This window comes from Bombus flavifrons, chromosome 4 (genome assembly GCF_040668555.2).
Source record: "Bombus flavifrons isolate JBK064 chromosome 4, iyBomFlav1_principal, whole genome shotgun sequence".
NCBI lineage: Eukaryota > Metazoa > Arthropoda > Insecta > Hymenoptera > Apidae > Bombus > Bombus flavifrons.
The window spans coordinates 8,282,076-8,306,422 of NC_138445.1; the positions used below are offsets into that span (position 1 = coordinate 8,282,076).

Below are 24,347 nucleotides of genomic sequence, written 5' to 3' on the forward strand. Positions count from 1 at the left end.
GCGCCAGTTCGTCGGGTTCTTCGACGATTTGTAATTTCATTGGTCCACTCAAACCCCCACTATTGTGCAGTACCAGTAGCGTAGCGCAACGACGACCAAATGAGACACAAATGAGATGCAAAAAGTAAAATCAGCTAGTGACGACGTGTTGACAAATCTTTCGTCATTTTACCTCGTAGAGGGATTTTAAATGCTAATTAACCGTGGATAAGAAGCTTTCGTGCTATTATCGAAATGAAAGATCCTATGTTTTTACTTTCTGATAATTATACGTTTTACTGATGATTTCCCATTCTTGAGAATAGAACAAAGAAATAGAGATAAAATTGATTTTCATTTACGCCATTTGTAATTACTCATACAGCACGAGATATAACTTTAACTATGCGGCATTCGTTTATTCTCTTTTTAAAATTTATGACATCATTATTCACGCTGTTATAATGGATAGAAAAACAAACAAAAGACATTGTGGGTTAACTTTTATGCATACAATCACATCATTGCCACTTATTTCTTCTTTTAATTACTACTGACTAACGTATTTTTAACAATGTTTTAAAATGTAACAAAATTTAGAGACAATGTGGCATTGGTGCATTTGCGACAGCGTTGGAAAGTAGCAATACCAATCCGAAATGATCCTACAGGATCCACGAGGCAAGGCGGTGGTCCGTCGAGGAGTATCAGCTGTTCGAATTATTATCGTTGCAGGCGACGGCAGATGTTCACTAGGCTAAAACGCTCCCTCGAAGGCTTTGAACCCGCTGATCTCTTTTCTTCGGAGCGGGTGAAAAACTTTCAAGGAAGCCTAACATCCCGTTCAATCTCACACAATATCCAGTTCCTTATCCTTGCTTTCCATAAGAGAATGAAACAAATTAAAAAAGAAACAATTAATAATGATAATAATGAAAAGTGAAATAAAAGCTTTCTCGATTTAATTCAATACGAATCTTTTTAAACACGGTGTTTGTAACTTCAAAACTATATTTCATTTGACTTTTATTACTTCAAATGCTTCCGAGTGTCCTTCTTTATGACCCTATTTTAATATTATTTATTATACAAAGTAGTCAGTTTCATGTGGAATAACAACTTCCAAAACATTGAATATACATATATGTATGAGGTATCCGCAGTAATAAACAGACAAAAGTAATGTTTTTAAAGGATCTCATAGATAATTGCGACAAAGATAATTTAACCAATCTCTTCTTCGATTTTGCACAATCGGTTGCCTCTGTGTGTAGCATTGTTCGAAACCTGCCGTAGTTACGTGTCACGAAGTACGTATAAGATATCATCGTCGTCTGCGTTTGAAGGAGACCCCATAGGTTTGTGGCACGCGCTGCCAGCTGCCCCACAGCTGTCTCTCTTCTCTGTCGTCCCCCATACACGAGACCGGGGTTCTTACCAGAGTGTAGTGCATTTACCACACAGAAGGAGTCTTTTCGCCTCTACATGCATGTACACCAAGTTCAAAATGCGTGTGTCCAAAACATATTTCGTAGGTATACTTACGTACGTTGTTACGTCGTTGCGTACTCGATGAGGTGCACCCTTGAGGAACGTCGAGACGTACGGCTCCAAGAGATAAACCGACACTTTTATTGTCTAGGAATAAGGTATTTCTTCGACAAATTTTCAAATACTTATAATATTTCGTATTCCAGTAGACACTTTTAATTTTGCTTGCAAATTTGTCTGAATACGTAATAAGAACGTGCGGCTAAAAGTACAATACATAATTATTACGTGTATTAATCACAATAAAAAACGTACATTTTGTTTGTACAGAATTCATTAGATCAAACTACTTTACTGATCACGCGTGTATACTAATAGATATACTCGCAAATAGTAATACCCTCTAAGAAAGAAATCTTGCTACAAATGTGCATAAAAATGTTCAATAAGATGTAAAATACACGGAAAGATGAGATAACACGCTAAACAGAGAATAAACGTGGAATATAAAATAAAGATCTTGTCAAAAGGTCAGTTTATATTTTTATAAAAATTCTATGCTTCACATTGTTTTCAAATATAAATTGAAACTTCGTAGATCTGTACTGTATGTACTTCTATTCACGTCCAATTGGTCCTACAATAATTGTTTCTTGAATATATACGGTAGCAATATTTTATCGTTTTACTAAAATACTCTGTGGGGTTTTACATTTGCGGTTTCTCATCCGGTTTGTCCGATACGCAGGAAATAGTCCTGAAGTGTCCTAGAGGATGCAAGGCTATTAGGTTTCGCGTGGAAAAAAGTATGAGCGATGTAGAAAAAGGTGGGGGGAGGAATAGTGACAAGAGATGAAGAGAGCAAAAGTGCTTATACTGAAAGTAGAAAAAAAAAACGGAAAATCAAAGTACGCACGATGGAGACCGGAAATCCCAGGGCGTTCAACCCTGACACCCGGTATATATTTAGACTTAAGGAGACACTCTAATCTGATCGCATAGATAAGGATGAACAGCCTATCGAATGCAATAACTTAAAACATAGTAAGTTTGTTGTATTTTAAAAAACAAATCAGTCACTTAACTTTAGTCAGTTAAACAATAATAATAAGTAATATACAGAAGATCTCCGGTTCGTGTTATATAGAATGGAAATTAATTAAATGAACTAAAATAACGCGTACATTGGCATCCTTTGGCAACTTGCAAATTTGTGCAATAGATAATCTACGCCGTTTCTGAGGAACTATGTTCGTTAGCACATTGTCCTGATAATATCGACATCCCCTTCCCTCCTCAAAAAAGAGTTAACGCTTCCGTGAAGGAAGTCGATCGTTTCCTATTTGCTTATTGCATAATCACGCACGCAATACTGTGTCAGTGTATCGAGTCTACCCCTATTCATACATCAAGTTTCAAAATAACCAAGCATGTGAGTATAGGTATAGGTTTTACACTTCTTAAATATTTACTGGATTTTATCAAAATAATTATGATTTCGTTACGTAATGAAACTATAATTATGTTATCAAAACTTTCATTTTCAGATCGTTCCTCAAAAATTTGTAAGTTATATATGCTATACTTTTTTCAAATTTCCACAATTAGATAGAATGTCTTATAACTTTTCTGAATATTTCTTAATTGTTAAAAATTTTATGCCTCCTGATATATCTGAAATAATAAAAATGGCGCTAAATAAAAAATTTGATTAAAATATTCTTAACTTAAAGTTAATTAAAATATTCTTACGGTAAGCAGTATAAGTAAGTAACGCGTTTTATAGTTTAATTGAATGAATAATAAAGATCAGAGGACAGATAAATTTTCTTTGTGAAAAACCATTCGTAAAAGCTGCAAAGTATTCGCGTCTTTAGAAACACAATACCAGCAGTGGCGGCCTTCTCGAAATAGACGAGAAGCCCAGCCCTCCAAACTCGTCCGAAAATAAAACAGGTTTCTTCCCTGCAAACCACGCTGTCCGATTGGTAGACTGACAGAAGAGTTTGCCGATTAAGCGACAATTAAAAAGAATTGCGATTTATGTTCCATTATTGTCAGATTTTGTACAGAAAGGTAACTTGCAACTCGCAATGATTTTCCGCTTACAGATTATAACAACGACTTAATTAATTGTTAAACAATCTACAGTTCACAAAAACCAATAGGTACATTTTCTCAATTTGTAAATTTTATTACCAACAGCGTATATTATTATATTATAGAGATATTGTAAATGTAATGAAAAGCGATTATTCTGGACTTATTATTTCAAAAGACACTTGGTTTACAGTGTTTATATTTCACGATACATTACTTACAATACAGTTACAAAGTGTTAAAAAAAATAATTTGATGATTATAAAACAAATACTTCTTCGTTTAATATAGGAATAGAATATTTAAAAAATAAATAATGCGTCATAAATCATAAACCTCTATAATTCAGCTTAAGATCTACGTAAAATTTAAGAGCGTGTTGCTTTTATAAAATAATTATAGGTTATGCTGTTAAATTAATTAAAAATTAATAAATTTAATAAATTAATAAAATTAATAAATTAAAAAAACTGAATACAATATAAAGATCAGTATCAATGTGAATAATTAGTGTATGAGCGATAGGCATTTGGCGTATGACTTGCATTAAAAACCATTAATTCCATTATACTTGATTCATCGTCATCTTGAAACGATACCCAATATTTTTTTTTTCTTATTCATACTCTTGGAATAACCATTATCTTCATTTTTATTCGATACGTTGTTCATTAACACATGTCTTAATACTTTCACCTTTTTCTGTTCATTCTTTGGCAAATTCTTCCTCATATTAACATTTGCATTGTATGCAATTCTTTGAGCCGGAAATTTACTAAATGATTGCGGAGACTGTGTTTTATCATTCACTTCCGAAATCATATTCCTATTTTTATATTGCTTCATGTCTTTATCGAAAGACCATATATTCGTTAGATTATATATTTCTGCATATATTTCATGTTCTTTCTCAGAATTTTCGCGTTTATAATTCCTTTTTCTATTCAACTTCATAAAAGAGTCATTAGCTTTTCTAGCTGATAAAGAAAGTGTCATAGTTTCCCATGATGAGATATTGACGTCATGATCATTTACTATTGGACATATTTCTAGAAACATAAATATTGTTAATATAAAATAACTATTCTACTTTATGATACTAGAAGTTGCATGCAAATTTTTTATTCTGTAATGTACTATTAGTATTAATTTCAATAGAAATATTATATGATAATTATAATCTTTGACAGTTTATCTATTTAAGAATATAAAATCTTGTATTTCATTAATATTCAAAATGAACATGTTAATTTTTCAAAGTTTTATAATGTCATTTATATTATTGGGTTGTTAGTAGTAATTCTGACTGTTCAAATATAAAATTCAGTTTTATTCTTGACTGGAATGGGAGACGAATTTCAAATAACGAAACATCAAAACGAACGAAATTAATCAATCATCGATTCATTTCGAACGAAAATTCAAATCAATATACTCCCAGTTCGTTATTAAGTACAATAATTGCAAAGAAATAAAAAATCAATCAATCATCAGTATTAATCGTCAATAAAAGGGGTATCATTTTTTTAAAAAGCAATAGCTAAACTGTTAAACTAAAAAATGTTGAACCTTCCATCTATTTTACAATATATTTTACCACAAAATTGCAGGCACTAGAAGCCTATGAAAACTGTTTGAAAGAGTCCATTATTTTTAAAAAACGAAAGTTTCCCGAACAAGCAATTATAAGATCATTAATAGATAGTAAATTGTACTTGAAAAAAGGTAATATGTACAATGTTCAATGAAAATGCTATTTCCATAAAGGTACGTTTCACTATGAACTTTTCAAAGAATTCAATACTTAATGTTTAATAGCGTCTGCAATCATAGAATTGCATTATCGAATAGAAATATCACATGCACAGTAATACTTACTTGTTTCGTAGTAATAATAATATAGAAGTATTGAAGTAAAAAACAGAAGTAGAAATACTTTTATTCTTTCACAATACATATTATGTAGTAATGTTTTCTAAACTATTCTTTGAATTATACGAGAACGTGTTCATTAAAGGAATGTAATGAAGCAATCCGTAATTATTACTGATCTATCCAACGTAAGTACACAACACATTGTTAGTATAGCACATGAAGGACATAGTTATTTACACCCAACTAGGACATATACATGCATATATATACTAAGAGACAATTCATACAATACATACAAGTCATTCTACTAACCGATAATAATCATTTAACACTTATGTAACTGAATACATGTTATATTATACATTTAATTATATCTTTTAAAAATATATCATGAAATTTATTTCATTAATTGGAGGATAAAATATTTTATTTATTAGCATATTACTCTATCATGAGCATTTACATTGTTACGTTGTTTATACGTTGCAATGGTCCTAGACTACAGGTCTGAAATCAGTATTGGTAAATGGTGGTGTATTATCTGATGTATAGAAAAATCGTTTATAGTCGTTAGGCGGATATTCGGGATCCTGATGAAACTGACTCGGTGGATAAGAATCAACAGGTGGTACGGAATAATAGTTATATCTGTTATCTGAATAAAAATTCACAGGTTTGTCATAAGAAGGTAAATTGTAATTAGTATGTTCGTAATCGTGATATTTATGTTCGTACGATTCCGTAGTAAAATCGATTTGGTTTATGTCTTGTGGATATCCTTCATAATAGCCATAAAAAGGTGGATTTGTTTGGTTGTTATTCATTGTTGAATTTTGTGTAGTATTGATTGTCATTGGAATTTGAGTCGTATTTCTACTAGTTGTGTTATTTATAGTTTGTAGATTCGATGTCATTAACGAACTACCAGCATTTTCACGTTCTTTGACAATATCTTTCACCAAGTTGCCTTGTTTCGTATTAACTCCTTTCCGCATAATGCACGCAATAGCGGAAGATGATTGTATCTGTTAACAAATGAGATAATGTTATAAATTATATTAAATGAGATGATTATATAAATTATTAAATATTTTTATTTTCTTATAACAAAAGTCAGCTTTATAATATATGTGTAATGATATCAATCGAAATTTGATATTCATTTTTAATCTGTTACACCACTTTATGTAATCTTCCTATATGTTACTTATAGTAATACGAATAAAGTATTGTAGAAACTACTAGTTAAAGCAGGACATTATTCAATAACTTAGAAGAAATTAAGCTTAAATTCATTTTTCGTACTTGTGATTGAACATATTTATATGAAATATTATGTCAGCAATGTTTATATATGTAATGTTCCTATAATATTCATATTAATTGTTAGATCTTTACAATTATAGCAAAATTCAACAAAAAATTCTAAATACTTTTTAAATATGTTAATAATAATTTATAAACACATAGTTAAATCAATTTTTATTGAATGATAAATTTTTAAAAAATAAGGTTGATACATATAATGTATAAGTATTAAAGTGATATTTCAGTTCATTATATGGCACAAATAAAAGTTAAACACATACTTAAATGTATAAACATATTTATAGAAAACGCGTACATAATGCGTATACTAAAATGATGATTATATCTCTTTAAATTAAATGCCATGAAAAATGAAATACCAGATAATTTTCTGGTCTAATTTCTATTTGCTCACTTTACCAAATCCTTACCTTCTCTTCCGCGTTCCGATCGCCCTCCACTTGGGACTCTACACTCTTGTCAGTATCTTCAGTGTCGTTCGGTGTTTTGATGCTTTCAATTTTCTGAGCTTCCTCTACATATTCGTCACTATTATTTAGCAAATCAGTTGGTTTGTTATCGAACAAGTTCAATACTTGCGGATTTTGTGTTAATGGTTGAAAATTGTTTTGTATCCCATTAATTGACTGTGACCGTAGTAGATCCCATAAAGGATAAATTCCGAAAGGAGTGGCTAATATATAAGGATACGACACGTAAGGATAAGGATTATAAATTGCAGCAACTTGAGGTGAAATTCGAGAAGCACCAACGTTCACACTCAACGGTGGCAATTTGGTGTAGGTTTTTACATCGGACGACGCTGCACCTGCTAAACCACCAACACTTAAACCAGCTAGAAAAGCCAAGCTTCTTAAAATTTTAGATTTCCTGTTCGAAGAGTCGATCTTCATATTCGCAATTTTCTCTAAGCCTTGTAATGTAACCGAGTTTTGTTTCGAAGACGTATCCATCCGAGAAATTTCTTTCTCTGGCATCTGGATGTTATCACTATCTGTAGTTGTTGCACTTAATGATCTATGGATTACTTCTAAATTTTCTGTCGTTGCTGTAACTCTGTAACGTATTCCTAAATAAAGCGTAATAATTAATGATACAATTCCACTGGAATGTAAATGTATCTATTATTATTTATATTTAACATAAATATAAATACTTACTACCGCAGTTAATAAATACAGTTAAAAGCACAAAGATCGAGAAATTCATTGTTATTGCTTGATATTCCGAACAAGAATGAGAAGAAACTGAGGAATCTATTTGACAAAATTCAAAACCTGCGGGTTGCCCTCATCTTCTATCTTGTGAAAGTGTGTTTTCTAGATATGGTCGAAAATATGTTAATTGTGCCTAAGTTTCTTCGTTAAAATATGTGGGTTTTTACTATACATATTAAATATCTAATTTTAACATTATTATTTATAGTAATAATATCAAATTTTCTTAATATAAAAATTTTTATTATTAAAATTATTTATTAAATTTGTCATTACTTACACAAATACATTATTTTAATAGAAATAATAATTTAAGAAATAATATACAGGCATAATATTAAGCTGCGACATTATTTTAGTTTTTAAATTTGGCGGGCATTATAGCGACGCTATCTATATATATCTATATCGTGCTGCTTTAGTTCCGCCATAGAAGAAGTCTTTACTTTTACGAATCAACGAATTTTCAGACAAAATGACTGGTTCAGTTGAAGATAGTACACATTTGAACGACGATATAAACGTGGAATTTGCGACTCCTGAAAAGCAAGAAGCACGTGCATTTTTGCGCGAACGATTTCTTCGTGTAATTACTGGAATTGTTGGTATGAAATAGCATTTTTTTAAACCTATTTCCTTTTTCTTCAATCGAATAAAAAATGTTTTAACATTCCTATAAATGCATAATCTTGTTTAAATTTTTATAATAACAGCTTTCCAGGAAGTTAGAGCAGTTGAGTATATAATTGCTCAAATGTGGCGCCAGTATCAAAAAAAACTTAGCCTAATGCGCGATTGTACATAAATTATTAATTTTTTAAATGTCAAAAATATTATAAATAAAACAATTTAGGAATATAAAACACAAAGAAACTACATGATAAATTTACAGTTAGAATCATTATTATATATATTTTAAGACTAACTAGAATTATTTGAAAAGATTCATCATGTAATCATAAATTATTTGTTATAGGTAAACAAGCAGAATTTTATCTGTATGAAAATACACAGGTTTCTGCTCAATTTAGAGGTTGTGATGTGGATTGTTTAGAAGTGTTTGTACGGAACTTGGAAACACCATTAGGCACAATTCCTGAAGCTGTTTTAAGAGCAAGTGACATTATTTATCTAAATATCCATGATATTAATAAAGAATAGTAAAGCTTCAAAATACAAGTAAGTAATATTAACTCTCTTATGTTACATAAAAAAGAATACTTTTATTTTTCAACTTTTTTTTAGTAACTTATATAAATATTTATTTACATTTTACAATTCACGAACGACGCATATTTAACATTGTATTTATTTCCGAAATAATACGTCTTAAGTGATCAATGATTTCTTTGAGATGTCTATTTTTTAATACCACTTGCTGAAAAAATTAAATATAACATTTTAACTTATGAAAAAAATATTTGTTTCCAATGTTTTATATTAATGTTTATACTCACTTCCATGATTTCTTTGCTTTCCTCACAAGCAAGTCTGTAGGCTTCAGAAGTCTTTTTCTCATCGGATTTCATATCCCATTCCTCTTTTAAAGGAATTAGACTTTCTATATGCGTATATTCCATACCTTGAAGTTGACAGTTTTCATTGCATTTTTCATAAATTACTCTCAAACGTCTAAATAATAACTTAAGTGTCCTTAATTGTTCCTGTACTTTATTCTTTTTTTCATTAGCTAAATTTGCACCTTGTGCCATGCCTAAAATTATAATGCTGTATAACATAATTGAATGTATATCGAAGACAATTAAGTAATGTTATTACCATTTGGGGGTTGAAGAAGTCTCAATGTTTGGAAGACTTCCAGGGTGCGACTAACAATGTCTTGTACAGTTTCTTGACCAAATCTGCATAAACTAGCAGTGTTAAATTCTTTATTGTGTTGTTGTTGTTGAGGTGGTGGTTGCGTAGGTGGAACAGGAGTTTGTGGTGTTGTAGCTTGGTTGCCTGCTTGATTACTCTGTTGTACCATTGCAGCTTGTTGCTGTTGTTGTAATTGTAATTGTTGCTGTTGCATCTGTTGTACTTGTTGTTGCATTGCAACTGACTGTTGTTGTTGTTGCTGTTGTGCCAATACTTGTTGAGCACTGGGCATGCCCATAGTATTGGAGCCTACTCCACCTACACCAACTCCGACTCCTACACCAACTCCAAATTGTTGTGGATTTACCATACCTATCAATATTTTGTATTAATATTACTGTATTCCTCTAATATTTGCCTCTTGGTCACTTTCTGTAACTAATACTTATACTACATTATACTTACTACCTTGTTGTGGCCCCATTAAGCCAGATACCATCTGTCCTCCGCCAAACTGCGTTCTCATTGCAGATTGTTGTACACTAGGGAACCCAGATGGAAATGGATGTTGCTGGCCAGCCATGTTATTTTGATCTTGTCACAACTTTAAATTTGAAAAATTAAATTGAATGTGAATGTGTGATAGTGTAAAGAAAATCAGGCAATAATTAAAAAATTGTTAGGTTAAGTACCCTTATAATGCTATATTTTGGCTATTTATATATATTTTACAGTTCCGGACACTTTTATTTTAAAAATTTGTCTTCAAATAACTGATATTTTATCTTCAAATGTAAGAAGCAAAATAATCATTCAAATGCTAATCCTAAAAGTCACAAATTATATTAACTTTCGAAATCAATACTTTTTGTTACGATATGTTTCTTACTTGGTAATAAATCGAAAATTACAGAATCACGCCATCAGCAGAGAAACAATAATAAAATATGCACATTTCCACTAACATGTGCAACGTAAAAGGCACAAATTACATCTTACATACACGTTGTTGACATCACATCGCGCATCTATAGAACTAGAGAGAAGATGAGAGTGTTCACCTCCGTACTTCTGGTTGTTTCACAATACAGGTGCTGCCCCATGCGGTATAGTGCTGAAGGTGGGACCCGCTGGCACATGCAAGCATCTATGTATTTAAGTTTAAAGTTAGGAATCTGCCTTGTTTGGTTACATACTAACGCAGACAAGAACCTATTGAGTTGCATGCTACAAGAACCTAATTAATTGTACGGTTCTACGGAAATGTTCGTATCTACTTTTCTATCTGAGACCATCCTGAATAAATGCGGCGTCTTGGATAAATCGGGATGCGTTTATATAAATAATAGATTGTATTTCCTCGAAATTCGCTTACAATATCATATCATTCTAATTAAAAAATATTACGGGCATATTGATAAAAATGTCATAAAAAAGGGCCAATAATATAAAAGATTTATTATTGTATTGTTGGCTTATCGATATTCGATCTTGAATAGAAAAAGGACTATGTAATTGTGTTATTCTAAATCCTAAAATATCATTAAAATGCTAAAATGCGAGGGTTCTTGTAGCGTTGAACTTAATAGGTCTATGCTAGTGTACAATCAAATACAGCAAATCCCTAATTTTATAAGGTTTTGTATATGCTGGCTTGTGCGACCTTCAGCACTTCGCCGCATGGCGCAGCACTAGTCCGGGAACAACCAGAAGCATATGCGTGAACACTCTCATTTCCTCTCTGTTATTATGTTGTATTTAAAAAATAATGTATATAAAACACCAAATTAGCCTGAAAGGTCATTTTATTAAAATAAAATTTTGACAGGGAGAGTTACGTAAATATAAATTCTTGTAATCAATAATAGCAATAATGTAGTATAAGCGCAAGGACAGTAGCTTTTACTATGTTAGTAACAATCGTCTATTTTGAAATATATTTATTCATTGTTTTTGTAGAATAGAATTCTCTTTCCTAAAATTATAATAAAGTGATATCTTTTAAACTTTCTTCCGCCCGTCATTGTATATATAATATACAGCTATATCTTTAAAATATAATACTATTTATAATAACATTATATACATATACTTACGTTTTACAGACATTATGTTTTCCAGTTTGTTTTCGTGTATATTTCACAATATACGTGCATTGAGAATCTAGTAAGTGAGTATACGTTATACTTTTTACTGTTCAAAATTCCATTATATATACGTAAATGTATAACATTAATATTCTAAGAATTTTATGTGAATATAATTTACAGATACAAAATGTAATGTATACCTCTTTTATTTTTAAACTATCAAAAATTTTTATGTTACAAAATACTGCAATATAACATTATTATAATAAACATGGATATTATAATACCTGGCGATAAATTTAATTCTAAATTTATTACAACAAAATATAAATACGCTTTTCTTTATTTCTATTCATAATGTGTATACCTTATGTTTCTTTTCACTTATATTTTAAAATGATATAAATAATATTTTATACAATATTTCTGCATTTAAGTATAGATGTGTACTAACGATTATGTGTTAGAGAAGAATAGTGAAACATCCCTCAGAACGCAGGATCAAAGTCGATGTTAAATTCTTGAAAAGATACATAGGGCCAAATTCGGTGGTATTCGAACAATGTCCAAACAGGAGATAAGGTCAGTGCGCACGAAATGAACACAGTAGACATAACGGCCCAATCTTCAGTCCCCATGCACCTTGCTTGCTTTTGCCTTCACATTGTTTTTCTGGCACAGTCAGTATCTATCTCGTCGCAGACTGTTACTGGACGCTTTAAGATACGTGAACGAAAAATAACAGTAGCAAGTTGATCATCTCCGGTACAATGCCTCGCAAATCATTATTTTTCATTGTGATATTATTCAGCTTTATTCTATATGTTGAAAACAAGGCGATTGAAAATCAAAATTTTCAATCTAATATTGCAAATAGTGCTTCGATGATACAAGATCAAAACATAAATGAAAACTTCGACTCCGAGGTAATCAAAAGTGAACGCTCAAATAGGAAAATAAACCACACTACTTGTGTTGGAAATTGTAATGAAAAAAAACAGAAATTTTTAAGTGAAAGCAAGCACATATGCCCTCATGAAAGTAAGGAATTGTGCTTAATATTCTCTTTGTCGAAAATTGCTAAAGTTCAAGTGGCTAATTTAAATCAGCCTTCGACGCATCACAGTTTAAAATCAAATATTTTTGACAGTGTGTCAAAAGATGCCAGAAAGTCAAAAATTAACGAACAAATAAAGGAGGAAGAGCAGTTAAGGCTCAATTTCGTAAATCGAAACGAGAACAAATATTTCCAGAATTCTTCGGAGAAACAGATGAAATCATCGAACGTCCATTGTCGAGCAGTTCATGATGTTTATATACCAGAAGTGAAGCAGAATTTACCAGCTTTTGCTTGTGTATTTGGAAATAATACGTTCATCTTGTCGAGTGAAAGATTTCTTCAAGATCGACGAACATATTTGGATATAAAGATTGAGGAAAATACATTTAAAAATATAAAATTTGCTCCGAAAATGTCCAGAACCAATGGATTTGACGTGGTACCTGCTCTGCTTATTTTAAATCGCATTAATAATAATTACAGGATAGAAATGCACAAAAATATCCCTAATGAAGGAAAAGTCGATCAATCAGAAGACAGCCGATAAGAGATTATCAAGAAATAATCGTGTTTCATAGAAGATTCAAATACCCGGTGATAATTTTGAATTCATTATCTTTTGTTAGGTAAACAATACATGTAAATATGATAATTGTAACTATATCAGTAACTATATATTCGTTGCATTTGAAAGGAAGTTAAATAATGATATAATGTAATTGAAAATATTTTTCACGATTTTTTTTCTTCTAGTTCTGATGTATTGTTGTTAAAATATTTGATATAAATGTAATTCGAATATAGCTCGCAATCCATTTTATTTTGTATCCTATCTTCAAAATATTTTTATTCGAGCGTAATAGGCATGACGTATTCTCGTAGATCGACAATACATAGTACACAATATTGTAATTCGATTTGTAACACTTGACAATAAACATTTGAATCTTAAAACCCATTGGACAAGTTTTATCACATAATTCTACATTGTTCATATTGCTATAAATAAATCTCACTATAAATGCTATATTATCATCTTATCATCTTAAATCCGATCATATTATCATCTTCACTTCGAATTTCCTAGATCGATTCTCTGTTCGTCCTTCTTCTGGTGTCGGTAACGTTTTTGATGAATGGGCTGTTTTTTGAACATTGGACGAAACATTTGAAAGTGGTTGTTCCTTGACAGGTGGTTTATCATTTATCGTGAGTTGAGTTGTCGGATGACTTTCTTCAGTAAGATGTTGCGCAAGATCCTTAGATATTGACGATGAATCGTCGGTGATGATTCGATCGTTCAATTTAATTCCACTAGAAATTCGTTCGTTAGTTTCCTGATTCGATTTATCCAAAATTGATGTTAAAAGATGCAAATTGGAATCGTGTATATTATCTAAATTTTTTATTTCTTCCCCGATATCAGTTCGTAAGTTTTCAAGATCTGCTTTTTCTTCTTCAGTTAATGGATTAACCTTAAAAATAAAATAATAATTTTGCCAATTGTACACACATTTGAATAATAGTTTTAAATTCGTTTTACTACAGAATGATAACTGCTATATTTTAAATGAAATCGTTATAACTTATATTTTTCAAAATGAGGATTGTAAATTGCCTTTTGTAAATTTAACTTCAATTGCATATTTTATATTTACAGAATATTCACAGAGAAATCATATTTCGTTTTGCAATCTTTCGTATATATTTTACTAATTACAATAGAAAAAATACCGATACAGATTCGTAATTGTTCGTTAGCTACTAATTTATAATTTTCTTCTAATACTTCAGTGATATTATTTACGAATATTTTTTACAACTGTATGTTCCGTTAGAACCGATATAATTTATTTCTTTCAAAAAGATTAATGGTTAGAAGTACTTTAATTTTTGTTTGTGTTCTGATTTCAGACAAAACCCTCACATAACTTAGTATATGTAGCAATAACACGTTCGACAATGTTGGTAATTATGAAGCGTGAAACATGAATTTTTTTTAATATAGTTTTGACATATCCAGTTTGAGAAAGAAGCACTTCTATACATTTCTTTTTTGATTGATTCTAAGAATATCTTTCTTGTTAACATATATTAGACTTATGTCTTTCATGTACTCAAGAGTAATAACTTCCATCGATGCAAGTGTATAGATACAGTTTATGTACCTAATCAATGTGTACCTACATGTGTGTACATGTATGTATATACGTAATTTGTGATCAAAGGTTTACACGAATGAATTTTTGTTCAATTTTGTTTTTCAAGTTATTTGAGATGATCATTGAAGCATTAATTTATCGCTATTAATGTATTATGACAGAATAAATGAAAAGAACAGACGATTTAATGAGTCATTGATCTCTCCCTGAGATTAACCATTTACGCAGGTGTCAGGTGAAAATATATAGGATATAAAAGCAATTACTACGGTTAATCGAACTGGCGGTAATATTTTTTCCGCACTCTCGCATCATCCGTTGTTAATGCGCATATTACTATCATGAAGCAATATCCATTTTTGGTAAGAAAAGTGTTAGAAATTAATCAATATTATATGATTTAGAAAAAGTGCAATTATGTTTTTTTGGTGTTTTTCTGATTTATATTTTAACAACATGAAAAACATACAAAATAAGTGAGATTCATACTTTAACCACAGGTTTTGAAGCAATTATTTTCTTTACGTGTTTCTCTCGATGTCTTTTTACATCGCCCTCTGTTAATTTGCTATTCTTTTCATCTTTAGGATTAAAACGACTGCTCATTTGTCTAATTTTTACAGGGTGGACATTGTACTTATTAATTTCGTCTTCCTCAAGAATAATAGCCGGAAAATCAGAAGTATTATTTAAATCGGTTTTCTGTAACAACAATTAAAGGAAAGATTTTGACATTTTACGAATTTACATTCAAATGTCGCGATTGCGATCGCATTGCAACGAGTGAAATAAAAAGTTAGAATTATTTAAAAAAATAACTTGTGTGTAGTAGCTTTTCGATACTACAGTTGTGCTTATTAATTTCGACCAATAAAGAAGAATTAGTTTGTAAAATGCTACGAACTATTACAATCATAATTCTCTTTTTACAAATTTTTATCGTTTATCGTTAAATTATTCAAGTGAATTAGTCACCTTGGATAAGCTAGGTCCTTCGTGAAATGCCTCGGCTAAGGCAGGATTTATTTCCTCCAATGGTTGATCACCATGCCGTATATAAACCGGAATATAGCCTGGGATGACAGGTAATACTTGGAGTGGATAGGAATCTAGAAGAAATTAGGATCGAATGAAAAACCAAAAGTAAATTGATATCGGAACGAAGCAAGTTGTAGATTTTGACAAACGATAATTTATAATACTATAATGCGATGTGACAGCGTGCACTAGTCTTGTATTACAAAAAATAGTCGCGCGTGTCATGCATGTGTAATTTATTTTTTATAATTGCGAATCACATTGTATTATTAATAATTGATAAACGACATACGTATAGTTATTTTTGAGTATTGTATGAAATAGAAAACCCGTGGGCAAATTGTACCAATCAACATAAACAAATATTTTACGCAAAATATAAACTCCGATCCGCCATAGTTTACCAAGGACGAACGATATTTAAACAAATATTCAACACACTTTTGCCCGCTATTAGCTATTTCGTTTATACACTTGCTTCCCATGATATCGATGAATTCCATTAATCATTTGATCGCTACTCGAATCACAAATATCCCGAAGGCACACAAACAACTTAACACTTGTTCCCGTAACAATTTATAATAAGCACCATGTAGATTTGAATACACGCTTGGTTCACGCGGGAATTTCAAAAATTCCTTCTACTCACGGACATAAGCAATCGAGAGAGATATTAGAAACACAAGATCGTAGACGGCCCTGGTACCACGCATCATCTCAGCAGCCTGCATCTTTGAACGGTACTAAGCCCCTGGAGCACGGGTCTCTCTCCTTTATATCTACGTTCCCCTCTACCCCTTCGGTCTGTACTACCGAGAGGCCCCTCGGGGTTAACGCCGTTCCGTTAATATCGGAGCAAAAAGTCAAATCTTCCTTCACTTTCGGCAATCGAGACGACCTAACAACGATGCCTATTCGGACATTCTCTTGCTGCTTTCTAGGAAATTCACCGGTATATAGAACCGGGTTTTGTAACTTAACCGCATTCGTTTTTATCCTCTTACTAGGATTTTGTTTCATTGAACAAGAGACTAATAGGCTCAGCTGCGTGTTCCACAAAAATACTATGCCGTCGTTGAACATCAAAAAATTCGATCGCTTGAAAATAAATTAACGAACGTTAATCATTCGTCCATCAAGAGTGCTTTCTGCTTTTTTGTAAACATTTAAAAAGGTATGTTATAATTTGGTAGCTGCGATTTTTTTCTAATAATCTGTCGAAGTTTCGTGTTCTATGCGTTTGAAACATTTTTTAGAAATGGAAAAGACGAAAAGTTCAAACGTAGGATTGTTGGTTAAAGGAGAAGGTTGAAGAAACCTTCGTGCGCTCTTTCGCTCGCGAAATGTGCTGCTGTTAAGAATAGATTCGATCTCTTCGCGCAGGTAATCGTACCCCGCAAGACTGCCAGAGATCTTCGACCTTGAGTCTTCTTCTTCCTGATCGTTCAAGTGAGTCCGATTCGAAGATCGATAGTGCGTAAATCTTACGAATCGAAGGCCAATATTGATCAACGTGTGATAAGTATTGATAAATTGCAATCGTAGATTCGTTTGATGAAACTTGTTTATAAAATCTACATATATATTTCTTGCGTAATTTTATTTTTAAATTTTTCTATGTTTCAGGTAGCATTATATTTATAGGAACATATATTTATCATAATAGTTATTTAACTCTTTTCTAATAAAATTCCTTATTTAAAGAATGACTTGTTCGTAACTTTCCTTCTATTTTTATAGTTAATAATAGAAATAAGCGAAAATAAATACAAGTAAAGTATGTACTATACACGTATGTATATTATACAGAGATTTATACTTACACATAATATATTTTACTTTACAGGAAATTATAACCTTGATATCAAAGTAAGAAAAAAGAAAAAAGGATGGTCAAGGGAAAAGTTTTGTCAAGCAGGACGTTTTAAATATCAAATATCAGTTACTTAGATACTATTCGAGATATTAAGGTTTGCTTAACAAGTGTTTAGATTCGTAGCTACCGTTAGCTTATTGCTTTTTTGTCTCTGAGTGCTGAGTAAGCTTTTTTTTACATTACCAGGTCACCTTTTCGTCCTTTAATTAATCCGTTATTAATAATACCTATACAAATTTACATATATATAATCTTTTCTTTTTAGAGGTCATCGTTTCACAGAGATCCTATATTATTTAAGCTGTTTCTTTTTTCAAAAATTCTAGTTACGTTTGATTATAGTGTACATTAATTGCATATTACAATTAATTAAAATATACTATAGGAAAATCATGGATACACAATAAACTTGGAATTTTGAATTACATGTATGGCTGAAAAAGTAGTATTTACACTACTATCAAACCATAGAATAAACGTATCAATATTCTACTATAAATATTATTATTAAGAGAATCATAATTCAGATAATTATGAAACCTAGCAATTAGTTGATTGTGAAATATAGCTATAATTTAGCAGTATTTATTATAATCATATATCGTTTTTCTATCAACTTTAAGACTACTTTTAAGATTCTGGAAAATTTTACATGAGCTCGTGCATACTGTAAACTATAATTCTTAATCTCAAATGTCACAATTACAAGAAATTATATAGTAGTTCTATTAATCCCTTTTTGTTTACAATAGATTTTAGCACAAGAAATCCTATGATAATTCCCTATAAAAAATGACGCTTTTAAAATAAAATTTCAATCGTTTAAATATCAGAAGAAATTAAGTTCTTATTTACGTCAGGTAATTATTGGTAATATTGTATATAACCAAATATTGATACATCTAATTTTCGTATAAAATCGGGTTGCGTTTTTACGCGGAACATTAAGCTATGTATGGTGTAACTTGTTATTCGTATATTTATTCTTATATTTTACTTCATTCGATAAAATTGTATACAATCATGCGATATGATTCTAAAAATAAACTGCTTTTTAATTTTAGTGCTATCTTATTGTGACGATTAAGCCCCAGGGCAACAATAGATCCTGAACGAAAGGTCAGGATCACCACTCAATGTATAAAGACTCGCATGTCCACCTGAAGTAAACTCTTTCTATGGCAACATATGCATAATAACAATTATAGATACCACCCGTATATATACCACTTTCTAGTTTATTTTTATGATGAATTTTACAACACATACATTAGCAATTATATTTCCGTACATTCAAAGTAAAAAGAAAAGTCACAACTAAACCGATACCTCATGAGGTATTGAATCTTTCCTAATATCGTTATGTACAAAAAGTCATAGTCATATTGATACTAACTGTCTTAAAAAATGTTTTTTCCTTGTACCATAGTTCAACTTTGTTGAAATCGCTATCAAAATAGAGGTAGAGTGGTTTATTCACAATCGATGTTATGACAAGGAAGATTAGTCTATGTAACTCAACGTTTCTTAGCAATTAATGGATTTGCGAAGACTGGATTATTAAAAAGTTGCGTCACTTTCCATTTTACAATGCTCGTAAGTATGTACCAGTCAGCGCGGGTAACGTGTATCATCATCGATCGACGTCCCCTTTTCCGCTCGTACGTGTCGAAGAAGGGCGTAAGTGATGAGCTACTACTAAGCGCTATATTGCCGGATGTATATGCGTGCATAATCTCGCGTATTGACACAGTTAGAATTCTGGTTTAGTGGGTCGTTCGTATTAGCTCTTAACATTATTTTCGGAAAAAAATTGTATTGCCTACGAAATTGTTTTGCAACGTATTTTTGAAGTGGGAGTTACTTACCTCGTATTAAATCAGCGATAAAGAATATTCCTATAGAAAACCGGTTTCGTATAAATGCTACCTGTCGTTTAAATGATAATTATATATTAAACATATTATTTAATTTTCGACTAATCCCTCGTAAATTGATTAGAAAATTTGATATTTTTACCTGAGAATATATCTGTGAGAAAAATGATATCTTAAACGTAGAGTTGAAAAATATAAACGCGAAAAATAGGAAGTAAAATTCGAGTAAAAATAGATAGGAAGTAATAGATGTTCGAACAGGTGTCTACAATAGGAATGAATCATTGATTCTTCGCATGTTTTCAAATCAAGTGAAATTAATTCGGCCATCGCATATTAATTTTCGTGTCAAACATGTATTGTGAAACGTAGCACGAGTACTTCGGTTACAATTGGCAAGCAGAAGCATATTGACAATTCTTACTATACTGTAGAATCAGGCGGAGTTGTTATATAAAAATGTATTATCGATTCCTTGCGAATCGAAACGACGTTTTTCGAAAGAACTGTTTTAACTTTTTATGGACGCCGTTGTGCGAACTGGATGCGATTCCTCTCACGAAAAGAAACATCTTCATGAGAATGTGTACGGTTCTAGCGGTTAGACTTTTCTATGTATATTCCAGCTGGATGCAACCGGTTTCGTTTTACGACCCTAAAAAACTGCTGAGGATTAAATTAAAGCCTTGTCGTTTTGCAATCATCAACAAACTTAAGTAACCCTGGTTCCAGTCGCATAAAAGGGAAATTGACGTTTTATAAAAACTCCCGTCATCGATCTAACAATATTTCACTTTGTACAACTTGCATCTTATCTCGTGTGCAATTATTATCGGGACGTTTACAAAATAATACAACATGAAATGGTACCAGTTTAGCATTTAGATTGCTAATGTCTGCGTTATACGAGAACATTGAAAGTCTGGCGACAGTTATATAAATCGTCGTGTATATTACGTCGTCTGTAGAAGATTCTGATCGAAAGGTAGAATGCTATTCCTATTGATATGCGCCAGTAATAATATAATTTATGAAATCTGTTGCTTTAGGTGACTACCACTTGAATCGCAAAGATTACATATTAATCATAGAAACGGAACATTGCAAAAAATAGTCTACGTGTATGACTTCGAAGATAATAATTCCAACTTTCATTTTGGACAATTCCATTTTCTATTTATTCGTTCTCTTATATACCTATATTGTATAAATTTCTGACATATAAGTCTGCTATGTAGTTTTATATATATTACTCACTGGTGTTACAGGTTTAAGGAATATATATATATATATACATTCCTTTCCTTAAACCTCTAACAGCAGTGAGTAATACCGATGATTCATGATTAAAAGAATATTTCTACGTTATTAAGATAATTTTGATCCCATTTCTGATTTGATATGTTTCAGAGTTTTAAAGATATTTTTCATAAGTATTGCAAAAAAAAAAAAAAATAAAATAACAACGTGTTTGTAACTGTAAACGCAGCTTTTGTTTTTCCAACAAGGCAGTTATTTAAAATCATTAGTCAATGCTATACTTGACTAATGAATCATTAACCAATATTATACTTGGCTAATGACTTGTCAATGAAGACGTTTGTGTACAATATGTAAATATCGTATTTAAATAATATACAAAAGGAAAAAGAGGATGATTAAGCTGATTTAAGTCAAGGTTTTTACACGTTTACCTATTATTTATGCGTCAGGATTATGCATGTATAATCATCAAATCACGCTAGCGTTAACTATGATTTTTAGTGTTTACTACTGTTTCATTATCGCCAGCAAAAAATCATCGAAATAACAGGCTATAAAGTGGGTCAGCAGTATTCCTGTCTATTTCGACGCACCACATAACTTCACCGATTTAACGAAAACCAATTACTCTTACAAATGACTGAATTTATCGTCTCGATACTGTAATGCGTAAAAATCAGAACGAATTCAACACGCACGTTTTGAAGACCGGCTTATCATCTAGATAAATTATTCATGCAAGGAATCATGGAAGTATAACAGTGAAACTGCAAGGTGCAGATCTCACAGAAAGCAATTAATTACACGTTTACTGGATCCAGTCAACTATGCTTTAAACTAATTTTCGTTTCCGTTTAATAAATTAAAAATATGATCAGTTCTTATGTTTTTGACTCGCGATTTAGTCAGTTAATATTGATGTAATATTTTAGTTAGTAAATATTAATCATAAAACACTATAATGAAATATTACTATACTTTCTTATAAGTACCTACCAGTTATTAACCACTACTGTTTCTACTATGACCATCACTACAGTAATTTGCTTCTTTATAACGCAAAATATGGAATATTATATATTTATATATATTATATATTATATATTTATTTACATGTAATTAATTGTATAAATTTTGATACTGTTTGAAATTTAAACTTTCGTGTTATATCTTACGCATACTTTCATGCTGATATTGTTGACAGTCCAAATTAAATTCTACAATATTTCAAAAATTACAAATAATTAATATGTAGAATTTGTCATTTCAAAACTTCACACTTATTTTTATTAAAATAAGAACGTTATTAACGATATAAAAATAAGAATTAATGCTTATATAATATTAATGCCTATATAAAATTTCATTTGAATTATTGTATATCTCAAACTTTTGTTTTAATAACGATTATTACTATAGCAAACGAAATTTCATTTCAAGTTTATAATAAATAAAACTCTATTTCTCTTTACGTAAATTAGTGATAACATTTATTACGAAATAATGAAACTGAAATTTTGTATTAATTTTATCACTAATAATTACTATAAAATATTGATATTTTAAATACTAATTGATTTAACGTAATTTAATTATTAATGAGAGTATGAATTATAAAAATAAATTCTTCTTGCGCGAGGGAATAATTTTATTTGATTCAGATGTTATTTGAACTATTTTACAATTCTGTGGATGTACACATAAATTTTCAAGTAAATTGTAACGTACGATTATTTTAATAAATTTCAATATTAAAAAAACAGAGATGTGTGTGTTGAGAGCTGGAAATAGCAGTAAAGCATAGAAAGATTTTTATTTCTGTGACGCAACGTGTACAAAATTTTGATACAGGTAACGTTGTTTTCGAACAGATCGAAGGAGAAACCGAGGTCTGATTATTTCACTGGTCTGAGTAAGTTTTTACGATTTGCCCCTTGTTCGCCCAGTTTTTCCTCATTGCACTCCTCGTCCAGAAGACCTCGAGGGCCGTTTGCCGTCGGCGACGGTCAACGACCGGAAAATACTTGCAGATCATGAAGAAGAAAATGCTGAAGAAGAAGACTGGCAAAGCACTACTCATGATTGAGACTTTGATGGAAGTCACTAGGTATTCAACGACCTGCAGACCCACATTTTCACTTCGCTTCTTATGAAGTCCTGTTGGATATCTGCTAATATGATAATTAAGTGTACTTTAAGTTTGAAATTTTTTACAGCATTCAAAATTTGATATAACTTATTTACGAACTGATTATATGATTTCAATCAATGCGATCGATCAGTTTCAATGATTTTTGTTGTAAAATTATACGTACGAATTGTATGTACTTTAATGTATTTTAAGAATTTGTGTTGTTTCCGTTTTTATTGATAACAATTATGCAGCGGTGAATTTAAAATATAAATCTCAGAGTTGAAACGCATTATAATTAGAATATCAGTGTTTAAGTACTTATAAATAGAATAAATATTACGCAACGCTATAGTTAATCGACTAAGAGAAATATCATGCAAATTAAATTGATACCTATAGAATTATGAATGTAATTTAGAAGGAAAGCGACATTTGAGAAACAAATACTTGTAGCTCGTAACATAAGATATTTAAAGAGAAAATAAACATAATTAGGATCTAAACGAAAAATCCTTTGTAAGAAATGCAATAATTTTAAATAAAGCTGTGCAACAAATTATATAATAACCATACAATAACTCTATAATAATTTTCACTATCAAAATAATCGTATTTGATATTGTTTGATTGTTATTTCACTTATCAATATTTTACAAAATGTATATGATAGTTCATCGATTAAGCTATAAATAGATAAGAAGCGCTATAACTTTTAAAGGACAGGCTACAAAATAATAAATCGCAATTTTTTAGCGCAAATAGTAACATCATTCAGTTTGCATGGTATACAAATATATAAATAAAATATTAAAGTACGGTTTAGTGAATTTAATTTAATTACTTACTAATTGCTTTTTCTCAGTTGCTATTATAATAAATATGCGAAAAAAATAAATGTGGTTAAATAGAAACCTTCAGATTTATCGCTGATAGATGCATTAACTATAGAAAAGTGAAAACAAAACGTCTATACAATAAATGCAGTTATTTACATTTGCTAAATCTTCGAGTAATTTATTACCTGATTCTTCGGGG

The 24,347-nt window shown here is 30.7% G+C and overlaps 5 protein-coding genes and 1 long non-coding RNA gene across 15 annotated transcripts; 2 read left to right on the forward strand and 4 right to left on the reverse strand.

Annotated features, from left to right (window-relative positions):
- Positions 1 to 270: 270 nt before the first annotated feature.
- Positions 271 to 5,646, reverse strand: LOC138179135 (uncharacterized). The gene is made up of 3 exons (XR_011172933.1): positions 4,267 to 5,646; positions 1,529 to 1,732; positions 271 to 1,460 (listed from the first exon to the last, which is right to left on the reverse strand). It is a non-coding gene; the product is annotated as an uncharacterized LOC138179135 (long non-coding RNA).
- Positions 3,448 to 24,137, forward strand: LOC138179134 (gem-associated protein 7). 9 transcript variants are annotated; one of them, XM_069111601.1, is made up of 4 exons: positions 3,448 to 3,546; positions 8,462 to 8,596; positions 8,968 to 9,170; positions 12,337 to 12,469. In XM_069111601.1, exons 2-3 carry the CDS (start codon positions 8,467 to 8,469, stop codon positions 9,150 to 9,152), a joined length of 315 nt encoding a protein of 104 aa, XP_068967702.1. In that variant the 5' UTR covers positions 3,448 to 3,546; positions 8,462 to 8,466; the 3' UTR covers positions 9,153 to 9,170; positions 12,337 to 12,469. The 9 variants fall into 9 exon arrangements, with proteins under 9 accessions (XP_068967702.1, XP_068967706.1, XP_068967705.1 ...); XM_069111605.1 differs by lacking the exons at positions 3,448 to 3,546; positions 12,337 to 12,469 and adding an exon at positions 23,050 to 24,137 and having other exon boundaries at positions 8,416 to 8,596; XM_069111604.1 differs by lacking the exons at positions 3,448 to 3,546; positions 12,337 to 12,469 and adding an exon at positions 13,050 to 13,186 and having other exon boundaries at positions 8,416 to 8,596.
- LOC138179126 (uncharacterized) lies at positions 5,862 to 7,989 on the reverse strand. The gene is made up of 3 exons (XM_069111580.1): positions 7,935 to 7,989; positions 7,185 to 7,843; positions 5,862 to 6,470 (listed from the first exon to the last, which is right to left on the reverse strand). Exons 1-3 carry the CDS (start codon positions 7,981 to 7,983, stop codon positions 5,940 to 5,942), a joined length of 1,239 nt encoding a protein of 412 aa, XP_068967681.1. The 5' UTR covers positions 7,984 to 7,989; the 3' UTR covers positions 5,862 to 5,939.
- LOC138179129 (mediator of RNA polymerase II transcription subunit 30) lies at positions 9,190 to 10,407 on the reverse strand. Of its 2 annotated transcripts, none has more exons than XM_069111588.1 (4): positions 10,278 to 10,407; positions 9,771 to 10,181; positions 9,449 to 9,705; positions 9,190 to 9,369 (listed from the first exon to the last, which is right to left on the reverse strand). In XM_069111588.1, the coding sequence occupies exons 1-4, from the start codon at positions 10,390 to 10,392 to the stop codon at positions 9,271 to 9,273; spliced, it is 882 nt and encodes a 293-aa protein (XP_068967689.1). In that variant the 5' UTR covers positions 10,393 to 10,407; the 3' UTR covers positions 9,190 to 9,270. The 2 variants fall into 2 exon arrangements, with proteins under 2 accessions (XP_068967689.1, XP_068967688.1); XM_069111587.1 differs by having other exon boundaries at positions 10,275 to 10,406.
- Positions 12,368 to 13,763, forward strand: LOC138179131 (uncharacterized). Its single transcript, XM_069111590.1, has 2 exons — positions 12,368 to 12,481; positions 12,777 to 13,763. The coding sequence occupies exons 1-2, from the start codon at positions 12,462 to 12,464 to the stop codon at positions 13,504 to 13,506; spliced, it is 750 nt and encodes a 249-aa protein (XP_068967691.1). The 5' UTR covers positions 12,368 to 12,461; the 3' UTR covers positions 13,507 to 13,763.
- LOC138179130 (uncharacterized) lies at positions 13,759 to 16,971 on the reverse strand. Its single transcript, XM_069111589.1, has 4 exons — positions 16,812 to 16,971; positions 16,097 to 16,230; positions 15,611 to 15,823; positions 13,759 to 14,434 (listed from the first exon to the last, which is right to left on the reverse strand). The coding sequence occupies exons 1-4, from the start codon at positions 16,891 to 16,893 to the stop codon at positions 14,015 to 14,017; spliced, it is 849 nt and encodes a 282-aa protein (XP_068967690.1). The 5' UTR covers positions 16,894 to 16,971; the 3' UTR covers positions 13,759 to 14,014.
- Positions 24,138 to 24,347: the final 210 nt, after the last annotated feature.

Excerpts from the sequence above, each read along its gene's own strand:
- LOC138179129 (XM_069111587.1), bottom strand. The coding sequence starts at position 10,392 with ATGGCTGGCCAGCAACATCCATTTCCATCTGGGTTCCCTAGTGTACAA. Across the intron at positions 10,182-10,274 it reads AATGGGGCCACAACAAGGTA|GTATGGTAAATCCACAACAA; the intron begins GTAAGTATAATG and ends AAATATTGATAG. Across the intron at positions 9,706-9,770 it reads ACTTCTTCAACCCCCAAATG|GCATGGCACAAGGTGCAAAT; the intron begins GTAATAACATTA and ends TTATAATTTTAG.
- LOC138179134 (XM_069111601.1), top strand. The coding sequence starts at position 8,467 with ATGACTGGTTCAGTTGAAGATAGTACACATTTGAACGACGATATAAAC. Across the intron at positions 8,597-8,967 it reads TGTAATTACTGGAATTGTTG|GTAAACAAGCAGAATTTTAT; the intron begins GTATGAAATAGC and ends TATTTGTTATAG.
- LOC138179126 (XM_069111580.1), bottom strand. The coding sequence starts at position 7,983 with ATGAATTTCTCGATCTTTGTGCTTTTAACTGTATTTATTAACTGCGGT. Across the intron at positions 7,844-7,934 it reads TGTATTTATTAACTGCGGTA|GAATACGTTACAGAGTTACA; the intron begins GTAAGTATTTAT and ends CGCTTTATTTAG. Across the intron at positions 6,471-7,184 it reads ATCGGAACGCGGAAGAGAAG|ATACAATCATCTTCCGCTAT; the intron begins GTAAGGATTTGG and ends ATTTGTTAACAG.
- LOC138179131 (XM_069111590.1), top strand. The coding sequence starts at position 12,462 with ATGTCCAAACAGGAGATAAG. Across the intron at positions 12,482-12,776 it reads ATGTCCAAACAGGAGATAAG|TGCTTCGATGATACAAGATC; the intron begins GTCAGTGCGCAC and ends TATTGCAAATAG.
- LOC138179130 (XM_069111589.1), bottom strand. The coding sequence starts at position 16,893 with ATGCAGGCTGCTGAGATGATGCGTGGTACCAGGGCCGTCTACGATCTT. Across the intron at positions 15,824-16,096 it reads AAGGACCTAGCTTATCCAAG|AAAACCGATTTAAATAATAC; the intron begins GTGACTAATTCA and ends TTGTTGTTACAG. Across the intron at positions 14,435-15,610 it reads CTTCAAAACCTGTGGTTAAA|GTTAATCCATTAACTGAAGA; the intron begins GTATGAATCTCA and ends TTTATTTTTAAG.